Below are 27,992 nucleotides of genomic sequence, written 5' to 3'. Positions count from 1 at the left end.
TGAGAATTTCCTGATTTTGTTAGCATATTGTGTTATTTCCCTAACAGGCCGTGAAAGTTTTTACCAAATAATATGTATATTTCCTAATGAGTCATGGATTTTACAGTTTTGGGTAAAGAAATGTTAACATTGACCCCTGTCAGCTGGTGGAGGTACAGTACTTTCTACCGGGATTTCCTTTTGTCAGGGAGTTTCACCGCTCCCCCGCGATACCCGCAAGTAGGTCGCCGGTGGATATAAAGGTGGCCACTCGCAGCAGGCTCGCCATGTTCATACAGACTCGCCGTCATGAGGTCCGCAAGTTTCTTCCTGCTCGTTCTGGTAGCCGTGGCTGCAACCTGGGCGGCCGAAGAGAAGTACACCAACAAATTCGACAATGTGGACATCGATCGCATCCTAGCCAATGGCCGCATTCTTACCAACTACATCCGCTGCCTCATGGAGGAGGGTCCTTGCACTCAGGAAGGCCGTGAACTCAAGAGTAAGTAACAGCAAATTCTTAAAGAGCTATGATCACCAACCGGCCAGTATTTTATCGACCTTCTGGTAGCCGGCGAGTGCCTTATGACAGCGCAATATATTAGACCAGTAGTTATCAAAGTGTAGGGGTAAGCCTGAGACTTTAAGAAGGCTACGCGAGCAGCTTGAAGGGAAACTTTGAAGAAAAATTAAAAATTAAATATGGAATAAAGTTAAATATATTTAATTTGAAAGACCTTCGTGTCACTGATCGTCATCAGGTTTATGATATGTTTTCCATTAACGTACTAGTGGTTGTTTTATCCATGGTGAACCTAAAAAGTATCTCGCTTGAAAATTTCACCTGAAGTTTCACACATCAGAAAACTGTGTCACATCATGCAGATACACCCATCCCATTGAAATTTTGATAATTCTTAATCTCTGAATTCCAGAATCAAGATTTAAATTTACTCATTCTATGTTCTTATTGTGATATTGAGGTTAACATCTAGTGTTTTATGCAACGTTCATACAAACAGGGAATGTCGTGTTTATTATTATTATTATTATTATTATTATTATTATTATTATTATTATTATTATTATTATTATTATTATTATTATTATTGAAAACTACCTCACTTCTCATTTCTCTAGTATGCCTCTTCAGTGACACCTAGGTTGTCTATGACAGCTGTTGGTCGAGCTGTGGAGGATGAAACCAACCTTCGATCTGAATACCCAACATACATACTGTATATACATACAACGTCATTATTATTATTATTATTATTATTATTATTATTATTATTATTATTATTACATAATACTTGATGCAGACAAACACTTACAATTTTATAACACGTCACGCGAAATATATTTCATTTCACGAAGTTATCTTACTCATGATGTATATTCAAAAGAACGGTTATCAATCAATCAATCAATCAATCAATCAATCAATCAATCAATCAATCAATCAATCAATCAATCAATCAATCAATCAATCAATCAATCAATCAATCAATCAATCAATCAATCAATCAATCAATCAATCAATCAATCAATCAATCAATCAATTAATATTATTATTATTATTATTATTATTATTATTATGCTGTTGTTACGGATTTTAAGTTCCATTAACTACTTTCACGGTTTTCGGAGATATCGCATTGCCGGAATTTTGTCCCGTAGGAGTTCTTTAACGTGCCAGAAAATCTACCGACATGAGGCTGATGTATTTGAGCACCTTCAAATACCACTGGACTGAGTCTGCCAAATAAGGCTCAGAAGGTCAGCGCTCTGCCCGGCTTTCCAATTAATTAAACTGGCTTAATAATTAGACAATGTAACCTATTATTTAGATATTGTTTTTCGTGGGAATACATTGAATTTTAAGTGAGAGGTACAATCTTACAGCAGTATGAGCCGTTGTGCTCATCAAAGAGAGGTTTGTTCTTTTACAGTTGCATAAGTAATGCTATCTAGTGGAGAGGAGTGGTAGGAGAAGACGCAGAAATATTTAATAACAGCCAGTCTGCGAAGTGTTATTGTGATTGAGCTGCAGTCGCTTAAGTGCGGCCAGTATCCAGTATTCGAAAGGTAGTGGGTTCGAAACCCATTGTCGGCAGCCCTAAAGATGGTTTTCCGTGGTTTTTCATTTTCAAACCAGGCAAAATGTTATTGTTGATTAGTTTTTTGGGCCTTAATGTGCCCAATGCACCTGGATGTGATGAAACATGTCTGACAAACGTTATTATTGTCACTGTGGTGATTAACATAATAACGAGCTGCCCTCGTCGCACGCCTGAGTTTGATTCCCTTTACTGCCACAGATAATACTGGCAGGATAGCAGGTATGTGGTTAATACGGTACATGCAAGCTCGTTTCCGGTGGGAATGTGACTGGAAAAAGCTGCACCACCTCGAAGAATATGAGGACACAAATATACCGTCACTTAAAAGATAATGAGCCCACAGTATTGCTCAAGTTTCTTGCACGTACTTTTTTCTTTTCTCAGAAACAATTCAGTTTACAGAAATAATGGTTGTTGTGGGTATCTAAAGGATTTGTATCGACATGGAAGATGAAGTAGCCTACTCTTTGTTAATAATTAAAATTAAGTCTGACAGAATATTAATCGCGAGAAACGTACAGTATTATTCATTCACTCTATTTTTTGAGCTGTTATACCTGACTGTGACAATTCCTTCGTCGAATGGTAAGCGTTGAGGCCTTCGTTTCCGATGGTCCCGGATTCAATTCCCGGGCGGTTCGGGGATTTTAATCGCGTCTGATTAATTCTTCTGGCTCGGGGACTGGGTGTTTCTGTTTGTCCCATTACTCTCCTCTTCATGTTAATACAACACACTACACTACCAACCACCACAGAAAGACGCAATGGGGATTACATCCCTCCACATAGGGTTGGCGTCGGGAAGGGAATCAGGCTGTTAAACAGAGTCAAATCCACATGTGCTACACAGTTCGCACCCGCCACCCCACAGGTGTGGGAAATGCGGTAGAAGAAGAATTATACTCGACTGCACTTGTAATATTAAGTTATTTAAGGATTTGAGCAGACGCCAGCAGTCCGGCTCCAGGGCTAATTAGTTAATATTCTGATCTTAGGTTCAAGGGGCCCTCGGTTCGATTCCAAGCTCAGTCAGGGATTTCAACCTTCATTGATTAATTCCTCTGGCTCGGGGTCAGGATATGTGTGTACCGTCTTCAACATTAGAACAGATTAGGACAGATCTCTTTCCCTACGCCATCCCTATGTGGTGGGATGTAAGCTGATTAAAATGGAAATTACTGCACCATTGAAGGGGTGTGAGTGCAAAGCCCCAAGTGAGGATGGCAGATGGATATGAGGCAGTGATGCGATGATAGATGTGGACATCCGTCAGTACAGGGTGTGCCCATCCCAAACAATACTTAATACTACGCTGCATGAAGTCGGTAAGGCCCTGCGGAACTGCGGCCAATGCTTTCTGCACCGCGACGGTCAGTCGTCCACTGTTCCGGCTAGCAAAGTGAAGTTGTACAGTCGTCTACCATCATACCTCACACATGTCCAGTAGGGCTTAAGTGGGCCACTTTAAAAGCGTAATGCCTTGGAGAACGTTCCTGGAGATGTCTACAGTGTTAGGGCGGTCACTAACCTGTTGAAAGATCCACCTTGCAACGGCCACCATCAGAGGGACAACCATTGAATTGACAACCCTGTCCACATACTGTCGAGTAGTCATTGTGCCCTCATGGCAATTTCACGTTATAGCCAATAGATCTCCAGACTGTAAAGCCTGGGGTTGGTCCCGTGTGCATCTCGACAATAAGTTCGGCGTAGCGCCTCTCGCCGGTACGCTGTCTGCAATTATGATGACCAATTCTGCCAAGTCCAAAGCGCGATTCATCACTGAAAAGTACACCTTCTCGACGGTGCAGGGTGACCGTTTCCGGCGCCAACACACAGATATTGTGCGTGTATGCGTGTGTCTGTGGGGGAGGGGGGGGTGAGCAGTGGAACACTTGCTGCAGTAACACGACGCCGTAAGCTAGCTGCACGCAAACAATTACCAGTTGTTTGTCGCGCAACGTGTGGTGCGACAGCAGCTCGAACATCCGCTGCTGTTCCTCAGGGGTCTGTCTGGGACATGCGAATGATTTCCGTTCAGTTGGTCCTCTCTCAGGTTTCCTACCTTTTATCCCTTCATTCGACCACTGCTGTCATACACGTTGTACCGCAGGCGCATTCCGGCCAATACTTGCATCTGTAGCTAGCAGATAAACCACTCTCACGCAGACCAACTACCAACTTTCAACAACTTTCAAGTGGTGACAGTTGTTGATATTCTGCTCGTTCACAAGCGAACACTTCATATCTCTGCAGCTCAGAAACCACTGCTTAACTACGTCTTAAATTTTACTGAGGAACATCCACTCTATAATCTGACAGAGACACGGGGTTCAACAAAAACACAGGGCAAAATTCCACAAATATATTCTAATTTTTGTGGGACACAAGAAGGTGTTTTCGAAGTGGATCCGTAACTACTTAATGTCTGAGTTTTCGGACTGTAGTGCGTGCTCTTAGAGCAGTGGAGCAGAAACAGGTCTCGGGTGCTCCAAGAACTATCATACTTTTGGGAGCTGAGGAGGGAGGTCGTTGACGCATGTAGTAACCTTGCGTTGTAAGGTCACAGCTCAGGATTGTCTCTAATACCGAAAGGAGTCTTACACAAGTAACTGAGAGCAATTTCAGACTGAGCTGAGCGCCCGTGGTTACCAAATATGTCTCTCAAGCTGGAAGTTCAGTGGGCGATCCTTGAGTCAGATCGATCACCTCGGGAGTAAGAGTTCAAATTCTCGATCAAACTATAATATTGCCACACGTTTATCCGTTTTATTTATTTAATTTAATCTCAATATTAAAGTTAATATTGCTTTGAAAAACTGTTAGTGAACTACCTTCCACCCATAGAATTGATCTAACATACCTCAAATTGTAAACATATCCAATAAGCCATTGTTTCTCTTGGTTTTATAGACATTCCAATAATGTGTATTTTAGCAACTCGACTGAGACAATGGGTATTGCACGTGCATGGAGCTCGTTTAATGGTCTGTAGTTCTTGCTTCACAGTTATGCTAAAATACTGATATTAGGAAAGATTTTACGCAGTGAATACGCCGTATTGTCGTATTTATTACAGCTACTGATTCATTTTAGGCAACAACAACCTCAAATACTCGATGCGTGTGAAGTCAGTCCAGTGATTGTGCCAGCCATGATTATTATAGCTTCTAGAAGAGCAATAAATAATTACAATATACTCGTATTGATTGAGAGAAGACATGATATCAACATTCATGGAAAACTACAAGCTTGCTTTTGCTTTAAAAGAATTAATAATAATAATAATAATAATAATAATAATAATAATAATAATAATAATAATAATAATAATAATAATAAGTGGTCAGAAGAAAGAAAAAGGCACACAGCGAAATAATGAAAGTAATATGGTCTGTCAGAAAGACGAATCATAAATGTAATGCGTAATCCAACAGGGTCCATACGCAATTTTTTTTTTTGCTAGGGGCTTTACGTCGCCCCGACACAGATAGGTCTTATGGCGACGATGGGGATAGGAAGGGCCTAGGAGTTGGAAGGAAGCGGCCGTGGCCTTAATTAAGGTACAGCCCCAGCATTTGCCTGGTGTGAAAATGGGGAAACCACGGAAAACCATTTTCAGGGCTGCCGATAGTGGGATACGAACCATACGCAAATAATAATAATAATGTTATTGGTTTTACGTCACACTAACTACTTATCACGGTTTTCGGAGACGCGGAAGTGCCGGAATTTTGTCCCGCAGGAGTTCTTTAACATTTCAGTAAATCTACCGACACGAGGGTGATGTATTTGAGTACCTTCAAATACTACCGGGCTAAACCAGAATCGAACCTGCCAATTTGGACTCAGAAGGCCTTTAAAATAATTAATAGTCAGTAACGAAGGTTATATGCAAGACAAGTAAAACTTTTTACAAAATTAAACTGATTCTAGTATTGTTTTATAAGGATAACAATTATAACGTTAGAGCCCTTTCAACCGATTTCCATGCGACCGTCCTCAGCAGGGAAGGTGATTCTGTTTGGCGCTGATGGAGTTTGTCAACACACCGAGCGAGTAGATCGTGCTGTTAGGATCACGTAGCTGTGAGCTTGCATTCCGGAGATGGTGGGTTCTAATCCTACCGTTGGCAGCCCTGAAGATGGTTTTCTGTGGTTTGAATTATCAATCTTTTTGATTGGAAGTCAAATGTACTTATATACTAAATAAACAGATTGTCTTCCTCATCAATAAATAGAAATATATAATAATAACACTACCTACGTCAAAAAAGTGTCAATATCATGCGGCAGCGTCGAATCCGAAATGATGATGAATACAAAAGAAATGAAGATCCTCTTTTTCTCTCTCAAATATATATGTTGTTAACATTATCGGGGGATTGTATTTCAATAAGCTATTATGAATTAATGTACCTTTTCTATATGTTATTAATATTACATATATATAATACGATTGTAACTGACCAAAAATTGTTACTAAGACTTATCAACTAAATTAAATTAAATCTTAAATTTAGCCTCCATCCAAAAATTTGGAAATCTCAGGTAATTTCAAAACTATTACTAACTTCAATCAACCCTATTTAATTCAATCAAATTTTGAAAATCTTTACATTTTTCCAAAATTTGGCGTCACCGAAAATTTCAAAAATGTGCATCTTGTCGTAATTTCATCAATTACAAATGCGTATTTTTTGAAATATGCTTACAAAAAATATGGACCTAATATCTACTGATCTAACAACCAGTATTTTAAATACGGAAGCTACACCTCACCTTATTAAACTTTATAATAAACCTAATCACTTAATTATTTAAATATTATTAAACTACTTATTTCTCACTTTAATCGTAATTGTAAAAATCACAAACATCTTCCAAGGACCTTTACGACAAAAATTGTAATGGCTAAATCTATACGAGTATCCCACCCTTTATTAAAGATGTTCAAACCAGGCAAATGCTCGGGCTGTACCTTAATTAAGGCCACGGCCGCTTCCTTCCACGGCTGTTTCCTTTCCTGTCCATACATCGCCGAAAACCTTCAATGTGTTAGTGGTACGTTAAGCTACTCTATATCATCAAAATCTAAAGACACCATTCCATTCGTGGTAGTTTCGCAGGCCCTGTGTCAGTTTTCCCCTTTTGATGCACTGAATCCTCCGCTTGTCCACTCCACATTTCCATATATATCTCTGTCGAAAACGATTCGTGAGATGCAAACACGTTAATCGTTATCAATATGAGTTTACATTAATCGTTATCAATATGAGTTTACATTAATCATTATCAAATTGAGTTTACATTAATCGTTATCAATTTCAGTTTACATTAATCGTTATCAATTTCAGTTTACATTAATCGTTATCAATATGAGTTTACATTAATCGTTATCAATTTGAGTTTACGTTAATCGTTATCAATATGAGTTTACATTAATCGTTATCAATATGAGTTTACATTAATCATTATCAATATGAGTTTACATTAATCATTATCAATATGAGTTTACATTAATCATTATCAATTTGAGTTTTACTGAAATACATATTTATGTTCATTTTATTTTCAAAAAAAAAAGAAGAGATTAAAGGCCTTTGAAATGTGGCTTCATAGGAGAATGCTCAGAATAGCCTGAGCAGATTTTGTAACCAATAATGAAGTATTATAAGAAGAGATAGAGATGAGTATGAGCTGCCAAACATCATCAAAGCCAGGAAAAAAGCTTGTTTAGGCCATGTTCTACGAAGCTCTACGGGCTTCTACAACTCATAATACAAGGAAAGAGGGAAGACAAGCGAGGAGCTGGTAGACCACCAACATCATGGCTGGCCTTGACTGAGAGACATAGAGAAGGCTATAACTACTTCACATCACAGCCTGCACGGTTGCTAGGTAACATCGCGTCACACACTTTGTATTGCCCATTTCAGGTGACCCCCAGCCATAAGATATATTTATATCTATCTGGAACAGTTCCGTAAATGTATTCTGGTGATTATTCTTCTCCTTCTTAATCTGTTTACCCTCCAGGATCGGTTTTTCCCTCGGACTCAGCGAGGGATCCCACCTCTACCGCCTCAAGGGCAGTGTCCTGGAGTTTCAGACTTTGGGTCTGGGGTACAACTGGGGAGAATGACCAGTACCTCGCCCAGGCGGCCTCACCTGCTATGCTGAACAGGGGCCTTGTGGAGGGATAGGAAGATTGGATGGGATAGGCAAGGAAGTGGGAAGGAAGCGGCCGTGGCCTTATGTTAAGTACCATCCCGGCATTTGCCTGTAGGAGAAGTGGGAAACCACGGAAAACCACTTCCAGGATGGCTGAGGTGGGAATCGAACCCACCTCTACTCAGTTGACCTCCCGAGGCTGAGTGGACCCCGTTCCAGCCCTCATACCACTTTTCAAATTTCGTGGCAGAGCCGGGAATCGAACCCGGACCTCCAGGGGTGGCATCTAATCACGCTAACCACTACACCACAGAGGCGGACCATTCTGGTGATTCTAAAATGCATAAATTCATTTTTATTTATTTTTTTTTTTTTTTAAAGAACCAAAATTTCTACTTCAGCATTAATATTCAGTTAAATGTTGCTTAATAGAAGTCATAGATGGCTTCATTGAGGACACCTTATTCTAAATATCGTATTCCAAACTATTGTGAGGTTTTCAGTTTACTTTTTGACACTGTCCTGCGTTTCCAACGTCATTTCATTCCCCTTGCACTGAAAACGTTTAGAATATTTTCCACTGAGTTGTGTTTTATAAAAGTTCGCCCGTCACATTCCGGTCCAAGAATGTGACAGTGGTGGTGGTGATTACTGTTTTAAGAGGTAGTACAACTAGGCAACCATCCTCTACATAATTAATCAGAGAGAAAAATAGAAGGGGTCCAACACTTCGAAAAATGAAGGTGTTGGCCAAAGGAAGACAAGGGCGTGAAAATTAAAAACGACCTAGGCCTCGAATTCTCTAATACCATCGGGCTCGGAAAAGAATATGAGTTGACCAAGGGAGGTCGGGTAGGATAGATGAAAGTGAGGAGTCTGGCACAAGTAAGTGGAAACAATGTCAGGACTCCGTTAAGGGCCCAGTGGTCGCCAACCCACACTCTAAAGTTAAGAGCCCCTGGGGCCCCTTTCAGTTGCCTCTTATGACAGGCACAAGAACGTGACAGCTTACTACGCAGGTTATACCACTTTTAAGATTAGCTGATTGGAAACTAATTTCAGTGCTTCTTAACTTCAAAAATATGCTGGAAATTTAGATTAAAGGCTTAAGAACATGTTGTTGGAAGGGTGGGTCAATGATAGTGTTCTGACATCGCGTTTCTCTTCCCCCAGCATTATTCAACATAGTTTAGATTCATGACTTGAGAATGTCGCTCAAATTGGAAGTCCTGTTGATCGTAGAATCTTTAGAGAATAATTTCTTCTTGTGGACGGTGCGTGTGTCCAGTCTATCAGAGCAGAGAGGGCAGTGAAAGTGATCTTTCTCGGGTGAATGGCCGCTGGTTATGCGCGCACTTTCTCTGCTTCCAGGAGTCACCTGGCCTGTGTTGTAACACTACTCTCTTCTTCTCCCCGAGGTAACTGTTTTACAAGCAAAGTGGGACGCCAGTATGTTTTGCTTCATTTCAGCGGAAACGTGATAGTCTGCGTCATCGTTGCTCACTTCTCATCCAATGACAAAGGTTCGAATCCCATCCAGTACACACTGGATTTTTCAGCGTGACTATGACACGATATGAGATATTCTTCGGGGTGATCCTTCTTGTATTGAGAAATCTGCCTTACTCGTGTCTTCGGACACGGCTCATAGCTCTACCATATTTCCGTCACATCCTGTGTAGTTTTATCATTATTTTTCAGCCGCTGAATCATCCTTAGTACACCTTCAACTCCTTCTGCTCTCAAAGAACCTGTAAGACAGAGATGCAACATTTCCTCGTCCTCCCACAACACCTTTTATAGAAAGTCTCGTAAATTCCTCTCTTTCCCCATAACGTTCGGGCTTCAACAACACATACTCGTAGACCAACATATTCATAATTTACGCAAAAGGACTGTCTACTTTCTTTGATTATGTGTGCTGAATAGGTCAGGTTCACATTTTCTAGTGGTGAATAGTGCTTGAGAATGCCATGAAGGGTTAATACTAGTAGGATTTGTGGTGTTGTAATCATTCTCTTTGGTTGAACGAGGAAAGATATGGCAAACTACATCATTTCTCACCTTGCTGCCTATGAAGTTCGGAGGTTATCTACAAACATATAACAAACAAAGATTTTATTGTGTATCCAACCATTCTCTAGGTTTGTTTTAATCTGATCATTTCATTCAAGATTGTTCCATCTACAGTACACATCTTTATTATCTTACCGAGCGTGGGACTGCCTTTGGTAAACTAAAAATGACTGCTGTTGATTACTCACAATCACAGTATTACACTGAGCCTCCGTGGCTCAGCTGGCCTTTCATTGCTGGGTTCCGTGGTTAAAATCCCGGTAATTCCATGTGAGATTTGTGCTGGACAAAGCGGAGGCGGAACAGGTTTTTCTCCGGGTACTCCGGTTTTCCTTGTCATATTTCATTCTAACAACACTCTCCAATTCTATGTTACTTCATTTCATCTGTCAGTTTCTAATCATTGCCCCAGAGGAGTGCGACAGGTTTCGGCAGCTGGCACAATTCCTATCCTCCCCGCTATCCCTACCACAATGATAGTTATCATATCGTGCTTATCATCACCATGTGGCATACGATGCCGGGATGTAAAATATCGTTGATGGTGCATTTGGTGTTTTCCCGATATAATTAATTAAAACTCAGTCATAGATCGCCCAAAAGAGTTCCAGTTCAATCATTTAGTAGAGTAAGGCGATACGTAGAAATTGACTCGAAGTCAGCCTAAATCTCTTCAGACTAAAATGAGTGCACAAGATAGCTGACCCTATAGATTATTATGAAAAGGTAAGGGTGTATTATGCCTGAAGGCAGGTCCGAACCTCCGCAGAGGTGTGCTTGAGCCGGAGTTTACGTACGGTAGAGTGGCTAATTCATTTCCGCTCCTCCATTCCCTTACCCCCCACCAACAGCGCGTGGCAACCCATCCAAATCTTGACCACGCCCAATGTTGCTTAACTTTGGAGATCTCACGGGATTCTGTGTTTCAACACGGCTACAACCATTGGATATTATTATTATTATTATTATTATTATTATTATTATTATTATTATTATTATTATTATTATTATTATTATTATTATTATTATTATTATTTTACAGCATTATGCCCATCTGTAGAACGCGATAGAACTTATTTAGCTGACGTTGACTTTTTCCTTCTCCCAAAATTTCTTCATTAGGGCACTAAACATTTTCCTCCGTTCTGCAGCCCATGATTTATTGATCCTGGCATTCATTTTCTCAGCAAAATGATGGTTGTTGACTGCTTTTTTGAATTATAGTCGATCTTGAATAATTTCCCGTGGAATGCCAATTTCCTGAAGGTCTTTTTCTATTTCATTAAGCCAGTAGTTCTTGACTTTCATTGAGAGAGCAAGGTTGAGAATCCTTTTGGTGAACCTGTCATTGTTCGCTCTGAGAATTATTATTATTATTATTATTATTATTATTATTATTATTATTATTATTATTATTATTATTATTATTATTATTATTGAGTTGCCGTATCATGGATATCTAACAACCGTCAAAGGTTCCACACCCACGATAATTTTCTCCGCCCGTGTCCAAGTTCTCTCTCTCTCTAAAACATACGATGGAACAGTTTGGCTACGAGATACGAGTAATGTTGCCATGAGCTAAAATTCTGGAGGTGTTAGGTTTGAATCCTACGCCATCGTTACACTTAGCGTTTAACTAGTTACTTGTAAGATATTTTCAGTAATAAAGCACGTGACTTGCGAAAGTGAATCACTAATAATAATATAATGTCGTGTGGCTATTTCTAGACGAGCGCAGCCCTTGTAAGACAGACCCTCCGATGAGGGTGGGCGGCATCTGCCATGTGTAGGTAATTGCGTGTTATTGTGGTGGAGGATAGTGTTATGTGTGGTGTGTGAGTTGCAGGGATGTTGGGGACAGCACAAACACCCAGCCCCCGGGCCACTGGGATTAACCAATGAAGGTTAAAATCCCCGACCCGGCCGGGAATAGAACCCAGGACCCTCTGAACCGAAGGCTAGTAAGCTGACCATTCAGCCAGCGAGTCGGACAATGAATTACTAAGAAAGCAGGCGTGTTCGTAGGTCGATTCATAAGTCGTAGCAACATTTTCTTAAATTTTCTCGACAGTGTGCCAACGCACTAAAATAATTATATGCCTTGAAAATGACGTTACATGACCTACGCAATGTTACCACCAGTGCACCGGTCTGGACAATATCACTTTCCCGATATCAGTCGTCTGTTGACACCTGTGCGTAATGGAGGTAACCAAAGGTAAACAGCGTTCAGCCTCTCTCCGCGGCTACAGTGCACGAGAATTTCATGTAGAGCAGGACCTTTCAGGGTGCATGCGCCTGGTGCATGCACTGTGCACGGTGCAAAAGATGACTTCGCTTGGTTGCCCAGAGTGCAGACCCCCACTCCTCGATTTGGAGCAATAACGCTGTCTCCCTCTTTCCCCACGCCTGTCTCGCTCGCTCCCCCTGTCTCCCTCTTCCTCACTTGCTCCGTAGCACTCCAAATCCGAGCCGAGTTGAGCCGAGCTTAGCCGAGTAGCCCAGAGACGAAGCGTTGGTCCAAGCCGAGCCGAGTGGAACCGATGCACAGTGCACGGAGCTCTTGCGCCTCGATTTGCACGTGTGAGATTTTGGGAGTTTGAGAGGCCCTGTTGTAGAGTTACGACAACCATTGGGTAATCGTGCTATATACCCTATCGTACAGTGGCAAGGTGGATAAGGACCTTAAAACAGGGAAGAGAGTAAATTGCCGACCTGCCTCGCAGTGGATGTCCTGTGTCAGCTAACAATAATGTATCGGTGGCTGTGATCGAACTGGCCAGCATACTAGTATTCCTCAGTGCGCCGAATTCTACGGCAGGACTTAAATTTACAGAAGATTGTTTCAAAGTGGGTGCCACATCAATTAACGGAAGTACAGAAGTAGGCGCTATGTGAGACGTGTCCCATCAATCGGGAAGGATTCCACCGTGTAAGAAACGGTTCGGTGATCCGCATCATTGCCATTGATGAAACATGGACAAGAGCATGCCCAACAGGAATTACAGCGACATTTAAGGGAATTGTGTCATCGTACATCAGCGGTAGAGTGTCGGCCTCCGGATCCCAAGATAGCGGGTTCAAACCCGGCAGAGGTAGTCGGATTTTTGAAGGGCGGAAAAAAGTCCATTCGACACTCCATGCCGTACGATGTCGGCATGTAAAAGATCTCTGGTGACACATTTGGTGTTTACCCGACAAAATTAATTAAATCTCAGCCATAGACGCCCAAGAGAGTTTCGGTTTACTCGGCCTGCCATCTAGTGGGGGCGTAGAGTAAAACGGAACGTCGAAATTGACGAGCAGACAGCCAGATGGCGTCAAATTGAAATGTCTGCACACGGTAGCTGAGGCCATACGATTATTATTATTATTATTTTTATTATTATTATTATTATTACAACAGAGACGTAAGGCACGACGAAGTCCATCTACCACAAAGCTAATGATAATCTAGGCATACAACAATCAAGGTGTTTTAGTGTATCATCCAGTTCCTCACGACGAACTGTAAATGCACAATATTACCCTGTCATTTCTGCGTCGTGTTGCGCGCGGGAGACGTCCAGAACTGTTCTATAATTCTATAATGCAACGCTAGAACGCACACAACATACGCAGTTACCGACTGTTCACAGCGGTGGGGATGGGAGGTCTTGCCATACCCTCCGTACTCCCCAATCTGAGTCCTTGTGACGTTGATCGTATTCCTAAACTAAAGAAGCCATTGCGTAGGAATTGCTCTGACAACATGCAGGGTATTTTAACCGCATGTCTTTGTGAAGTAGCGCGTATTAACAAACCGCATGCAGCCGATGGAAGAACGCTGTCACGCAACTGTAAGAAAACCATCTATGAGACGATTATTCGATCTGTTGTCACACACGGGTGTGAAACGTGGGTGATGACTAGGATGAGTGAGGAGTTGTTAAAAAGGTGGGAGAGAAAGGTACTCCGTAAGACCTGTGGGCCCGTTTGTGAACGTGGAGAGTGGCGCCTCCGTACTAACAAGGAGATTTAAGATCTGTATGGAGTCGCAGAGGTGAAGAGCTCCCGGATCCGGTGGCTTGGACATGTCGAGCGAATGCCTGGGTCAAGAATAGTGCGTCAGGTGTTCCATGGGCCACCTGGTGGAAAGAGAAGCCAAGGGCGACCGAAAGAGCGCTGGCTGGACGACGTGGAGGAGGATCTCAGGATGCTTGGAGTCGGATCTTGGAGAAGGCGGGCGCAGGAAAGACGGGAAGACTGCCGTGGAGCTGGCCAAGATCCTTCATAGACTTTAGCGCCACAGGGTAAGGTATGCAGCCGTCTTCCCCATGGATGGTAACGAACCATGAACAACTTACGCGACTACTCTGAAAGATGTTAACCATCAACATGAATCGACCATCGTTAAGAGATGACACGTCTACAAATGCTGTCAAACAGGTCGTACGAGAATAAAACAATGATTTCACAAATGTTATATTTCACCTTGTCCCGTTCACCATATTCCTGCATCCATACCCCATGAGGTGGCAACATCACGAAGGTCATGTAATATACTTTCCAGTGAAAATGAAAACCTACAACCTGTTCTCCAGCCATTGACCGCATCAGGGATGTAATGAGTGAAGCATATATATATAGGCTATTAGTACGATGGGGTCGCCACTCCCAAAGTGATTTATTAATGACTGATAGATGCTTCTTCTTCTTCTTAATCTGTTTACCCTCCAGGGTTGGTTTTCCCTTCAATTCAGCGAGGGATCTCACCTCTACCGCCTCAAGGGCAGTGTCCTGCAGCTTCAGACATCGGGTAGGTGGATACAACTGGGGAGAATGACCAGTACCTCGCCCAGGCGGCCTCACCTGCTATGCTGAACAGGGGCCTTGCGGGGGGATGGGAAGATTGAAAGGGATAGACAAGGAAGAGGGAAGGAAACAGGCGTGGCCGTAAGTTAGGTACCATCCTGACATTTGCCTGGAGGAGAAGTGGGAAACCTCGGAAAACAATTTCCAGGATGGCTGAGGTGGGAATCGAACCCACCTCTACTCAGTTGACATCCCGAGGCTGAGTGGGCCCCGTTTCAGCCCTCGTACCACATTTCAACTTTCGTGGCAGGGCCGGGAATCGAACCCGGGCCTCCGGGGGTGGCAGCTAATCACACTAACCACTACACCACCTGATCGATGCTATGAAATGAAAATGGAGAGTGTTTCTGGAATGAAAGATGACAGGGAAAACCCGAGTACCCGCCTCCGCTTTGTCAAGCACAAATCTCACATCAAGTGACTGGGATTTGAACCACGGTATCCAGTGGTGAGAAGCCGACGCGCTGCCGTGTGAGCCAAGGAGGCTCCTTCTTTCCAATATTTGTAGTTAATTTCGTCTATTGACACCCTGTACGGAAATAAAAAAAAGAGTTGTCATGACCTAGGTTCGACTGTTAGCACGATCATAGCCGCGGGACCTGTAGTTTTACGTGAAATCCGAACCACAGAGACGTGAATTTTGATCCAAAAATCACAAATGCATTTACTTGGGTTCCACTGCCACATTGGCGAGAAGTCGGCGACGATGTCACTCCTACACACACAGGCCTGGCGACGATATGATAGGAAAGGGTTAGGAGCGGGAAGAAAGTGGCCGTGGCCTTAATTCAGATAGAACCCCACCATTTGTCCGGTGTGAAAATGGGAAACCACGGATAACCATCTTCAAGATTGCCGACAGTGGGATTCGAACCCACTATCTCCTAAATGCAAGCTGACAGCTACGTGCCTCAAACCAGGCGGACACTCACTCGGTATTTCAAGAAGTGTTGTGAAATAATGTGTTTGTATTACTGTAACTACGTCGTCTTGTATCCATCCCAATTATCATTGTCTAGTTTGAACTACGCAGCGAAACATTCCCTTCTTTAACCGTTCTGATACTTGCGGCTATATTCTGGGTCCAGTTATTTCCGTAATGTAGTTTTCCACTTTCATGTTCTGTTATTACTAGTACACTATCCTCGCTAACGAGCAGCACTTCGGGCAGCCGGGTCCCCATCACTTACAGATGCGTTGTTGCCACTTTTCTTTATACCGGGTTCTCGCCCCTTATTTGATCGGAGATAGGCAACCCAAATAACGTGTATAACCTAATGATTCTTATGATGATTTTTATGAACACCAAATAACTTGAAGTACCTCCTTACGGTCGATAAGGCTCTCCCCTACCTGTATGTCATCAATGTAAATTGATCTATGAACCTAGCAAAGGAAAAACCACCATGCACAATTCCACGCGAAATACCAAGGACCATTCTGCAAACACGTGATTTATTGTGCCTTGAAATAACACAGATCCCCGTAATACGATCGAATTAATAGGTTATGCCACGTGCTCTGTAATGTAAAGAAGTTAAATGAACTCTGCAAACCATCACTGAAGACTTTGACACGGATATTAACGTCCGAGGTGGAACGGCCACACTTAAGTACTAAACCCCCAACGAGCAACCGTATGTTGACTTCGTGGCTTATACCGGGTTCTCGCCCCTTATTTGATCGGAGATAGGCAACCCAAATAACGTGTATAACCTAATGATTCTTATGATTATTTTTATGAACACCAAATAACTTGAAGTTCCTCCTTACGGTCGATAAGGCTCTCCACTACCTGTATGTCATCAATGTAAATTGATCCATGAACCTAGCAAAGAAAAAACTACCATGCACAATTCCACGCGAAATACCAAGGACCATTCTGCAAACACGTGATTTATTGTGCCTTAAAATAATACAGATCCCTGTAATACGATCGAATTAATAGGTTATGCCACGTGCTCTGTAATGTAAAGAAGTTAAATGAACTCTGCAAACCATCACTGAAGACTTTAACACGGATATTAACGTTCGAGGTGGAACGGCCACACTTAAGTACTAAACCCCCAACGAGCAACCGTATGTTGACTTCGTGGGTGAAACGGTTAAGGGCTGGAGTAGAAGGTGTGTGTGAATATCGTCAGCGTAGTGGTCGAGTCCAGGATAAGCAAATTTTCTTGAACGACAGAGGTGCTGATGATGATGCTTGTTGTTTTAAGGGGCCTAACATCGAAGGTCATCGGCCCCGGAACGACAGAGGAACTCCGTTTGAGCGGAGATACAATAATAATCATTTTTTCTATTGGTTTTAGGGAGTGCGCTCTTATTTGGCGTCTTTCCCGTAAGGATGCGTGGGGGAAGGATTGGGAACGAAATCGACCTTGGTCTTTTATTAATGTACCGTGGGCCCCGTTTCAGCCCTCGTACCACATTTCAACTTTCGTGGCAGAGCCGGGAATCGAACCCGGGCCTCCGGGGGTAGCAGCTAATCACACTAACCACTGCACCACCTGATGGATGCTATGAAATGAAAATGGAGAGTGTTTCTGGAATGAAAGATGACAGGGAAAACCGGAGTACCCGCCTCCGCTTTGTCAAGCACAAATCTCACATCAAGTGACTGGGATTTGAACCACGGTATCCAGTGGTGAGAGGCCGACGCGCTGCCGTGTGAGCCAAGGAGGCTCCTTCTTTCCAATATATATAGTTAATTTCGTCTATTGACACCCTGTACGGTGAAAATGGGAAACCAAGGAAAACCATTTTCATGGGATTCGAATCCATAACCTCTCGAGTTTAACGCACAAAAGTAATAATCCACAATGATCAGTTCATGTCACGGCACTTATTCATTTCCTCAAGATGTACTTTTGTGAATAGAACGTTGAATTGTTAATAATTTATGGAGAAAGTAGGGTCGAATTAATATGTAGGCCTATGCCACTTATCCCGTAATGGTAAAAAGTTAAATGAACACTGTAAACCATTATTGAAGACTTTGACACAGATATTAACTTTCGATGCGGAACCGCCATACTTTAGTAGTAATCCTTTAGCATCCTTACAGTCATTCATAGTCATTGTGCCTAATTCGGTCGAGGGCCGTTGACACAAGTTGTCGATTCCAACCTACTGCATGTTTTTCTTTTCTGTTTTTGACCGAATGATCTTGCCCCGTTTTAACGGACACACGATGTTTATACACACTTACCAGGTCACATTACAGCACGTATTCACTCACACACGATGTATTCCAGTGACGAGTACGTTGATATGTTGCTCATTTATGGGGAAACAAGGCAGACCGCAGTCCAGTCACAACGTCTCTATCACGAGCGTCTTCCTGACAGGAAACTACTGACTACCAATACGTACCGAAACGTTGAACGAAGATTGCGGTCAACTGGGACACTTGGAAAGGTACCTTCAGTTAGAGATGCTCCTGTAACGTCTGATCCAAATGAAGAGGCTGTTTTGTATATGTCCAGAACAAATCTTATATTAGTAGACGGACATTTGCTCAACAGATAAACATCAGCCGGTCATCATTTATGCGTATACTGTTAACAATATATTTCATGATGTTATTTGCTTTACGTCCCACTAACTTGTTTTACGGTTTTCGGAGACGCCGAGGTGCCGGAATTTAGTCCCGCAGGAGTTCTTTTACGTGCCAGTAAATCTACCGACACGAGGCTGACGTATTTGAGCACCTTCAAATGCCACCAGACTGAGCCAGGATCGAACCTGCCAAGTTGGGGTCAGAAGACCAGCGCCTCAACCGTCTGAGCCACTCAGCCCGGCACTAGAGGTTCTTTTTTCAATGGGCATCACGCAGTGTGACCAATACTGCAGCCTTTTTGTCAAGAGTCCTGTTTTCAGGCGAATCACGATTTCACAATGATGGCGTCGTAAATATTCCATATGCATTATTGGAGCGCGGAGAATCCCATTGGGTAAGATAGGGCCCATTTCAAGTTCAGTTGGGAGCAAATGTCTGGTGTGGGGTCTTGGGTGACTATCTCACCGGACCATATTTCTTCAAGGACATCTAATGGTAGCACGCTACCTTCATTTTCTTCAAAATGAACTCGCACCGTTAGAACGTAGCGCTGCGCGAGCGATTACGAATGTGGTTTCAACAGGACGGGGCCACACCTCACGGATCAGTAATCGTCCGAAACCATCTCCATGCTTTATATGCAAATAGTCCGACTCGTTGGCTGAATGGTCAGCGTACTGGCCTTCGGTTCAGAGGGTCCCGGGTTCGATTCCCGGCCGGGACGGAGATTTTAACCTTCATTGGTTAATTCCAGTGGCCCGGGGGCTGGGTGTTTGTGCTGTCCCCAACATCCCTGCAACTCACACTCCACACATAACACTATCCTCCACCACAATAACACGCAGTTACCTACACATGGCAGATGCCGCCCACCCTCACCGGAGGGTCTGCCTTACAAGGGCTGCACTCTGCTAGAAATAGCCACACGAAATTATTATTATTATTATTATTATTATTATTATTATTATTATTATTATTATTATCCACATAAATGGATAGGAAGGGGAGGACCCGTTCACTGGCCCGCCAGATCACCCGATCTAACGCCACTGACTTCTTCCTGTGGGGTTACTTCGAGCAGGTATACCACCCGGGTATATGTTCTTGCAATCAAGTGGTTGATAACGAAGATCTAAATGAAAGACAATTCGTATCTCACTCTTATTTGTCCTATGGAATTGAACAGTTCTGAAATACGATGAACTCCAAAACAGTAGTTGTTCTGAACACGGCTACAAACTCCTTTAACGACACTGAAATATGACAATGCTCACTCCACGTGGAATAGATATGCAAACCTCAGTATGCTGATGCATCACAGCTGTTGGAGAATGAGGCAAATGAACTCAATTTGTTCGTGCGGTGAGGAGAAACAGGTTCCACTACTCTGGTTGCATTGCCACTCACGATTACAAAATGCCTGCCGGATGGTGAGCCTGTAACGTCATAGATTATTTAAGTCTAGAAAATACCTCGAAAAGTTTAAATTTTGTCCAAGAATGTTTACGGGATGCATATTTAAGTAAATTGTACTTTATTTTTTATAACATTTTGTTGTTTGGATTAATTTGATATTTTATATTATAGCATATATTTGCACATTTTCAAGGAATTAATTTTAATTCTGAAAGGTATATTCTTATTAATATTTGTTTCAACATATCAATTTATACACGAAAATAACTCATCATAAGTTCCTTAGCATAAAGTTCAGAATTAATGATAACGACGTTAGATTATGCTTGAAAAGTTATGAATAGAATTTTCCAGAAATGTGTCCTTTTACGTCCAATCTCACAGCATTCTCTTCATTTCAAAAATCCCACATTTATTGAGAGAATTCGAGCCGCGGCCATATGGGGAGGGGGGGTAAGGCAATCACTACGCCACTCGGCCATCACTTACCCGCCTTTAGGGAATGAAGATGCACTTTAGAATAAATATCCGAATCTATATAATAAACTTGCATCATACTTCACTTTTTATATCAGATTAGAACAAAAAATTGGAAAGTCGATTCAGCAATGTTTGTTTGTTTGTTTGTTTGTTTGTTTGTTTGTTTGTTTGTTTGTTTGTTTGTTTGTTTGTTTGTTTGTTTGTTCGTTTGTTTCCACATCACGGGAAAATAACTCCACCTCTCAGAACTCGGTATACAAGTATATTAGGCTATTATGTACTTTGATTACTAAAAAGTGGTGTAGAAAAATACCCCCCCCCCCGCCAATGGCGCAACAGCCCCTAAGAGCCATGGCCTACCAAGCGACCGCTGCTCAGCCCGAAGACCTGCAGATTATGAGGTGCCACGTGGCCATCAGGACAAATCCCCTCGGCCGGTATTCTTGGCTTCCTAGACCGGGGCCACCATATCACCATCAGTTAGCTCCTCAATTCTAATCACGCAGGCTGAGTGAACCTCGAACCAGCCCTCAGATCCAGGTAAAAATACCTGACCTGGCCGGAAATCGAACCTGGGTCCTCCGCGTAAGAGGCAGACACGCTACCCCTACACCGCGGGGTCGGCGTAGCAAAATTAAGGGACCAAAATAGAAATTGCAAAATTTCCCCCTTAATGCACTGAAAACCAATAACTGTTGTGTAAAATACTGTACAAATACAAACAGAAATAGTCACTATTATTACACTTTTACAAACTCCCAAACATTTCTGGAAAGTGTTCAAAGCATCAATAATAGAAAATCATATTTTCGATATTTTATGCCTCAAACATAGACCTTACGAGAACCTCCATGGCTCAGGCGGCAGCACAACGATGTCTCACAGCTGGGTTCCGTGGTTCAAATTCCGGTTTTTTCATGTATGATTTGTGCTGGACAAAGCGGAGGCAGGACAGGTTTTTCTCCGAGTACCCCCGTTTACCCTGTCATCTTTCTTTCGAGCGACACTCTCCAATATGATTTCGTTTCATCTGTCAGTCATTATCCATTGCTCCAGTGGAGTGCGACAGGCACAATTCCTACCCTCGCTGCTAGATGGGGGCTTCATTCATTCATTCATTCATTCATCATTTCATTCCTGACCCGGTCGAATGACTGGAAACATGCTGTGGATATTCATTTTCACACAGGCCTTACGGTCTATGCTAATAGAGATACAGTATTAGCGAATTTATCTTTTATTTCTAATTTCATTAATATCACCGAGGTGGAAGAAAAAAAGACCAACAATGTCCGGAGAGCTTAGTCAACAATAGCATCACTCTGACTGGCTTTTTTGTTTTCTGCTCCCACTTGTCTCCACTAGATGGCATCATTGCTACACTAAAAAAACACAACAGTTAGTAATGATACAGTTTTCACGTCCCGTTAATTAATCTAGATATTAAGATAACCTTGGAGGTGGGGTAGGAATTCTATCGCACGCAAGTTCCTTAACGTGCCAAAAGCTAACGACAAATGATCGAACAAAGGCCAACGGATAACTGACAGTGTCCCTGAGTTTCGTTAAAAAGAGTGAGTCTGAAATGGAGCAATATTTGCAGCTCAGGACACTTCCTCGTTTGCTACCAGTCCACTTTCACTAAACTCACTTTCACTGTGTAAGTATCATATCTGGTTGGAGCCGGCAGCGACAGAGCTCATAACAACTTGCACGTCAATGTTCATGTGCGGAAGCTTCGGGACTTTGCTCTGGCAAGAACTGTGTTCCTGAAACAAGTAATGGAGCTCTGACCAGGAAATTTACTGCGCTACGGCTATTCTGTATCCAAGAGAGCTCGAGACAATGACCACTGACCCTGTATTTAGGGCTTTCGTCCAGGTGGCAGATTCCATATCTGTTGTTTACCTAGTATTTTCTTAAATGATTTCAGAGAAGTTGGAAATTCATCAACCATCTCCCTTGGTAAATTATTCCTATCGCCATTCAATTCACCGTTACAATTAAAATTCCCTAACCCTATCTTCACATGAGAAACGACGTATGGCGCTAAGAGCTATGCAATTTAATAAAATCTTAACTCACAACGTGTACTGTACACTACTTTACCTAGAATTCTGTATACAATGTAGAATTCCATAGCGAATCACGGGTACATCAGCCAGTTTTGTTATAATCTCGTCAAGTGCAGGTTATAACCTTGCGGTGCAGCGTAGGGATGACCAGTAACTGGATACATTACAAATACATGCAGATGGTTTTTGTAATGCATAATAATAATAATAATAATAATAATAATAATAATAATAATAATAATAATAATAATAATAATAATTGTACCGGTTGGTACACCTATACGCCGCATATTTGAATGTTCCGCCTTAACTTACCTCTCTACTGGAGAAACCCTGAACTTTAACAACTGAACTAACTCTACTGTTTATCAGAAGATGTCACTGTGTGTTTTTGATTTGCTTTTGTTTTTCATTGATCAAAAAGTGTGGACATTCTCCAACAGATGTCTCTACCAAAAACTATGATAATGCGCTCTGGTGTGAAGGAATGAATTTTCTTGGAGAAATTTTGTATTCATAAGTTTTCTCTTTACTAAATTTTGTTCTGTCATTTGTGGGTTGGCAATATTAATCCTTTCTTTCCGCCTGTTTTGAATGTAGCCAATCAGGAATTTCTGTAATTAATTTTCGGCCAATCGGGGCTTTCTTCTCCAATTTTGTATGTAACTGTGTACTGTAGCCAATAAAAGTTTGAGGGCGGGTTGTTATCATTCATGAAAGGTCTCGAACTTTCCACGAGGGTATAAAAACTTCTGATTTTCTTGTCTCCGGGCCATTCGTATAACATCTTCTCAGTGTGTGAATATGTAGCAGGGGGCGGGAAGCGCCTCGTTCTTCAGGCAGCAGCTCTTCAAAAGGTAATGGCCTTTTAACATCTTAATTTCGTGCAAGCTCAGCAGTTTAACTCGCGAGGAAGGTTCGAAACCTTTAATATGTAACCTATATCTTTAAATATGTAAGCCTTTTTCAATCCTTGTAAAAACTTCACATAACTTGAACTGTAATTCGGGGATAGAGAGTGCTTTTCCCTCTCGAGCTCCCCTTTATTTTGAAATTGAGTTGCCTACGTTCTCGTGACCGTTTCTACTCTTTCTTAATCTGTTAAAGTTTTCTCATACGAGTCACCTCCCTAGCTTGGGATTAGCCCCTGTGTAATCGGCCGAGAGCCACTTAGGTTTTAAAATGTGTATTTAGGAGTGCTAATTCACACCTCCATTCCTTTTGCGTTTTGGGCCGTTTTTATTAACCTAGTATTTGTCCACTAAGGCCCAGGTAGAATGGGTACAGGTTACCCTTGTTTATTTATAAGTATGCCTTAAGGGCAGTTTAGTGTAAAGTCCGTTTATGGCCTCTTAATAGGCTTGAAAGATCGAGAGCGGGTCAGCTCTTTTTGGTATTTTGAAAGGTGCCTCGGGGAGGTGTGACATTTTGATTACTGGGAGCTAGTGCTCCATGTAATTAGGGGCGTTCTGCCCTTTGGTATTTTGTGGTTGTGAGCTGAGAGCTCAAGAATGGATGAATTTGGGCTCGTAGCCCAGAATTTGTAAAGACCCCTTATCTGGTGCTTTCTGTTGTAAAGTTGCATTGTACCTGATTTTCTTTGTTATTTCACCTAGTGAAAATTGTTAAATGTTGTTATCTGTTGAAAATATAACATTTATTTAAATTTTAATTCTTTAAGGCTTGTAGTTAGACCCATTCCAGCCCGCACCTTCTTTCACCTCTGCCTTTCAGGGATAACTCCGTAATAATAATAATAATAATAATAATAATAATAATAATAATAATAATAATAATAATAATAATAATAATAATAATAATAATCGTATGGCATGAGCTCGGGATGTCGAAATTGATGCGTAGGTGGCTGAGATAGAGTCAAATTAAAATACTAAAGTATTTCAGTTATGATTTATGTATATCCCTATCTTATGAGAAATTTCTTGGAAGTTCATAGAGTCTTTGATACCCTACCACCTCATGAATATACTTACCACTAGGTATATGCATCCTGTACGTTCCTACCTTCCCTATATTTCCGTTCTAATTTTTCTCTGATTATATTACACATGCCGGCCCCGTGGTGTAGGGGTAGCCTGTCTGCCTCTGTGTTGTAGTGGTTACTGTGATTAGCTGCCATCCCCGGAGGCCCGGGTTCGATTCCCGGCTCTGCCACGAAATTTGAAAAGTCTTACGAGGGCTGGAATGGGTCCACTCAGCCTGAGGAGGTCAAATGAGTAGAGGGGGCTTTGATTCCCACCTCAGCCGTCCTCCAAGTGGTTTTCCATGGTTTCCCACTTCTCTCCCAGGCATATGCCAGGATTGCCCCTAATTTAAGGCCACAGCTGTTTCATTCCCTCTTCCTTGCCTGTCCCTTCCAATATTTCCATCCCCCGACAAAGCCCCTGAACGAGGCCGCCTGGGTGAGGTCCTGGTCCTCCTCCCCACTTGTAACCCCAGACCCAAAGTATCACGTTCCAGGACACTGTCCTTGAGGCTATAAAGGTTGTATCACTCCCTGAGTCCGAGGGAAAAACCAACCCTGGAGGGTAACTGGATTAAAAAAAGAAAAAAGGAAAAAAGCATTCCGAAGTGATTTATGCTGAATTGTGACAGAAAATACGTCTATTTTCAATGATCTTTAATTCTATACCGTATATCGTGGTTTTCTTTGTAATGTGAATTATTATTTTCATTCTATTCTTTTAATTTTAAAATGTATTTTCTCTCTCTCTTTCTTAATCCGTTTACCCTCCAGGGTTGGTTTTTCCCTCGAACTCAGCGAGAGTTCTCACCTCTACCGCCTCAAGGGCAGTGTCCTGGAGCGTAAGACTTTAGGTCGGGGATACCACTAAGGAGCTGAAAGCATTTCACAGAAAATTTGTATTTTTTTTTCAGAGCAACGAATATATTTATGCTTTTAATATAGATTAGTTAAAATAATTTATTTTCTTTCAAATGAATTTTGAACATTTTAATTCTCCATGTGTTATAATAATCATTTATTATAATAAATATTAATTTCCGAAGTGAAAAACGGGAAAATTTGAACCAGCATTTAAACAAACATTAGATAGCAGCTAGCTGTCCGTTGAACTTACCATGCAAAGGTACTTATTAGATTGTATTCTTGTTACAGAGACGCTGCCCGACGCTCTGAAGACAGGCTGCTCCAAGTGTAATGAGAAGCAGAAGCAGGCGACTGAAAAAGTCATCAGACACTTGATGACGAACCGCAAGAGTGATTGGGATAATTTGAGCAAGAAATACGACCCACAGGGCGAGTACAAGAAGAATTACGAGTCTCTCCTGTCCAAGGCAGCCAAGGCCTAACTTTCTTCGTATTATTTAATATTACTGACGGGTATCACACCGATATAGGTTTAAGATAAGTTCTTGCAATGTCAAGGAGAGGGTCAGTTGATAACTCTAAAACAAGGTTGGCATGAGCCTCTACATAATCTAAAACACCTCCTAAGAGTTAAGGCCACACAGAATGTGAATGTCGCCAGAGAGAGAGGTTTTCCTACTCAAGGTGACCCGCATTACTCAAGAACATGTCCACAGCCAGTCTTGACCCTCAACACCTAGGATGTCTTCAGTTGTTTACAAATACCATCTAATATTCTTTACAAGCAAATATGAGTTCACATTATTGCTTTGTGTAAAAAGACTGATTATGAAATATATTTTACAAAGTAATTAATAAATAAATGAAATTGTTAATTAAACTGTTGAACATTTTCCCCATAAACATCCTGCTGAAACCTGTAGAGATGCTTCTCCCTGACAAGAAGAGCAACCAATGGCGCACCAATAAAATTAATCCTATTAAGGAATTCGGACAATAAATAGAGTTCTCTTATGTACTGTCACTCAAAAGAAGAACGGTTCATGGTATCAACAGGGTTTCTATCTACATGGGAGGTGAATTATATTTTGATAATCATTAAAATTAAGTCCTTCTGACCCCAACTTGGAAGATTCGATCCTGGCTCAGTCCGGTGGTATTTGAAGGTGCTCAAATACGTCAGCCCCGTGTCGGTAGATTTACCGGCACGTAAAATAGATCTTTCGGGACTAAATTCCGACACCTCAGCGTCTCCGAAAACCGTAAAAGTAGTTAGTGGAACGTAAAGAAAATATTATTATTGTTATTACTAAAATTAAGTCTGGTGCCATTGGATGAATGGTCAGCGTTCAGGCCTTCGGTTCAGAGGGTCCTAGATTCGATTACCGGCCGAGTCGGGGGTGTTAATCGTATTTGAATAATTCTTCTGGCCCAAGGACTGGGTGTTTGTTGGTCCCAATACTTTCCTCTTCATATTCATACAACACACTACGCTACCAAACAGCAGAAAAAACACGCAATAGTAATCATATCACTCCATATAGGGTTGTCGTCAGGAAGAGTATCCGGCCATAAAATAGGGTAAATTCCATATGTGCGACGCAGTTCACACCCGCAATCCCACAGATGTGGGAAAAGCGGAGAAGAAGATTAAGTATGATAAAATATTAAGTGCGAGGAACAAAGTAATATCATGCGATAATTACTTTTTAAGCGACTATACAAAGCTAGCAAGGAGCTATCTGTATGGTAGTGTCCCACTAATCTGAACTAATCAGGACCTGGGCTTGTTTGCTTTGGAAGATTTTCAGTTTATCAGAATGTTCTTCCGAAATTCAGCATTGCGCGGCAACTACCAGAAATTGACATTCAATTGCCAAAGACGAATAACTGACTTTGTACAGGGAAATAACTAGTGACTGATATTTGAGAAGCGTTGTGTTTTTATTAACTTCTGTCTAACCAAACACTATGAAAACTGACTAACTTCATTACATTACTTTACTTCGATTTCTGACACAAAATACTATCGCAATACAGTGTGAAATTTTATTTTATGTTTATTTCGTATATGATTTATAAGCATACAAACAATTTTCGTTCATTTTGAATTTTTTAATTTCATTACAACATTGGTACTTTAAAAAATTAGTTAATATTAACAGAGTTTTTGGATTATCCGAGTTCGGATTAGCGGGGCTCTGCTGTAAAAAGTCTATAAATCTTACGGTTTTCTCTGCACATCGTAAAAATTATAACTTTCTTTGACCAAAAGCACCTTTCCGTGAGACCATGGTGTGTCTGATCGGGTGAGTTGGCCGTACGGTTAGGGGCGCGCGGCTGTGAGCTTGAATTCGGGAGATAGTGGGTTCAAACCCCACTGTTGGTATTCCTGAAGAT

At 41.7% G+C, this 27,992-nt stretch overlaps 1 protein-coding gene across 1 annotated transcript; it reads left to right on the top strand.

The window, feature by feature from the left end:
* Positions 1-243: 243 nt before the first annotated feature.
* Positions 244-26,412, top strand: LOC136872417 (ejaculatory bulb-specific protein 3). The gene is made up of 2 exons (XM_067146236.2): positions 244-481; positions 25,881-26,412. Exons 1-2 carry the CDS (start codon positions 289-291, stop codon positions 26,072-26,074), a joined length of 387 nt encoding a protein of 128 aa, XP_067002337.1. The 5' UTR covers positions 244-288; the 3' UTR covers positions 26,075-26,412.
* The last annotated feature ends 1,580 nt before the right edge of the window (positions 26,413-27,992 follow it).

Source organism: Anabrus simplex, chromosome 4 (assembly GCF_040414725.1).
Source record: "Anabrus simplex isolate iqAnaSimp1 chromosome 4, ASM4041472v1, whole genome shotgun sequence".
Classification (NCBI taxonomy): Eukaryota; Metazoa; Arthropoda; class Insecta; order Orthoptera; family Tettigoniidae; genus Anabrus; species Anabrus simplex.
This window is presented reverse-complemented; position numbering and strand designations above follow the sequence as displayed.

Bases quoted from the DNA above. Each gene is read 5' to 3' on its own strand.
- LOC136872417 (XM_067146236.2), top strand. From the start codon at position 289: ATGAGGTCCGCAAGTTTCTTCCTGCTCGTTCTGGTAGCCGTGGCTGCA. The intron at 482-25,880 runs GTAAGTAACAGC...TTCTTGTTACAG, and splicing joins GGAAGGCCGTGAACTCAAGA to AGACGCTGCCCGACGCTCTG.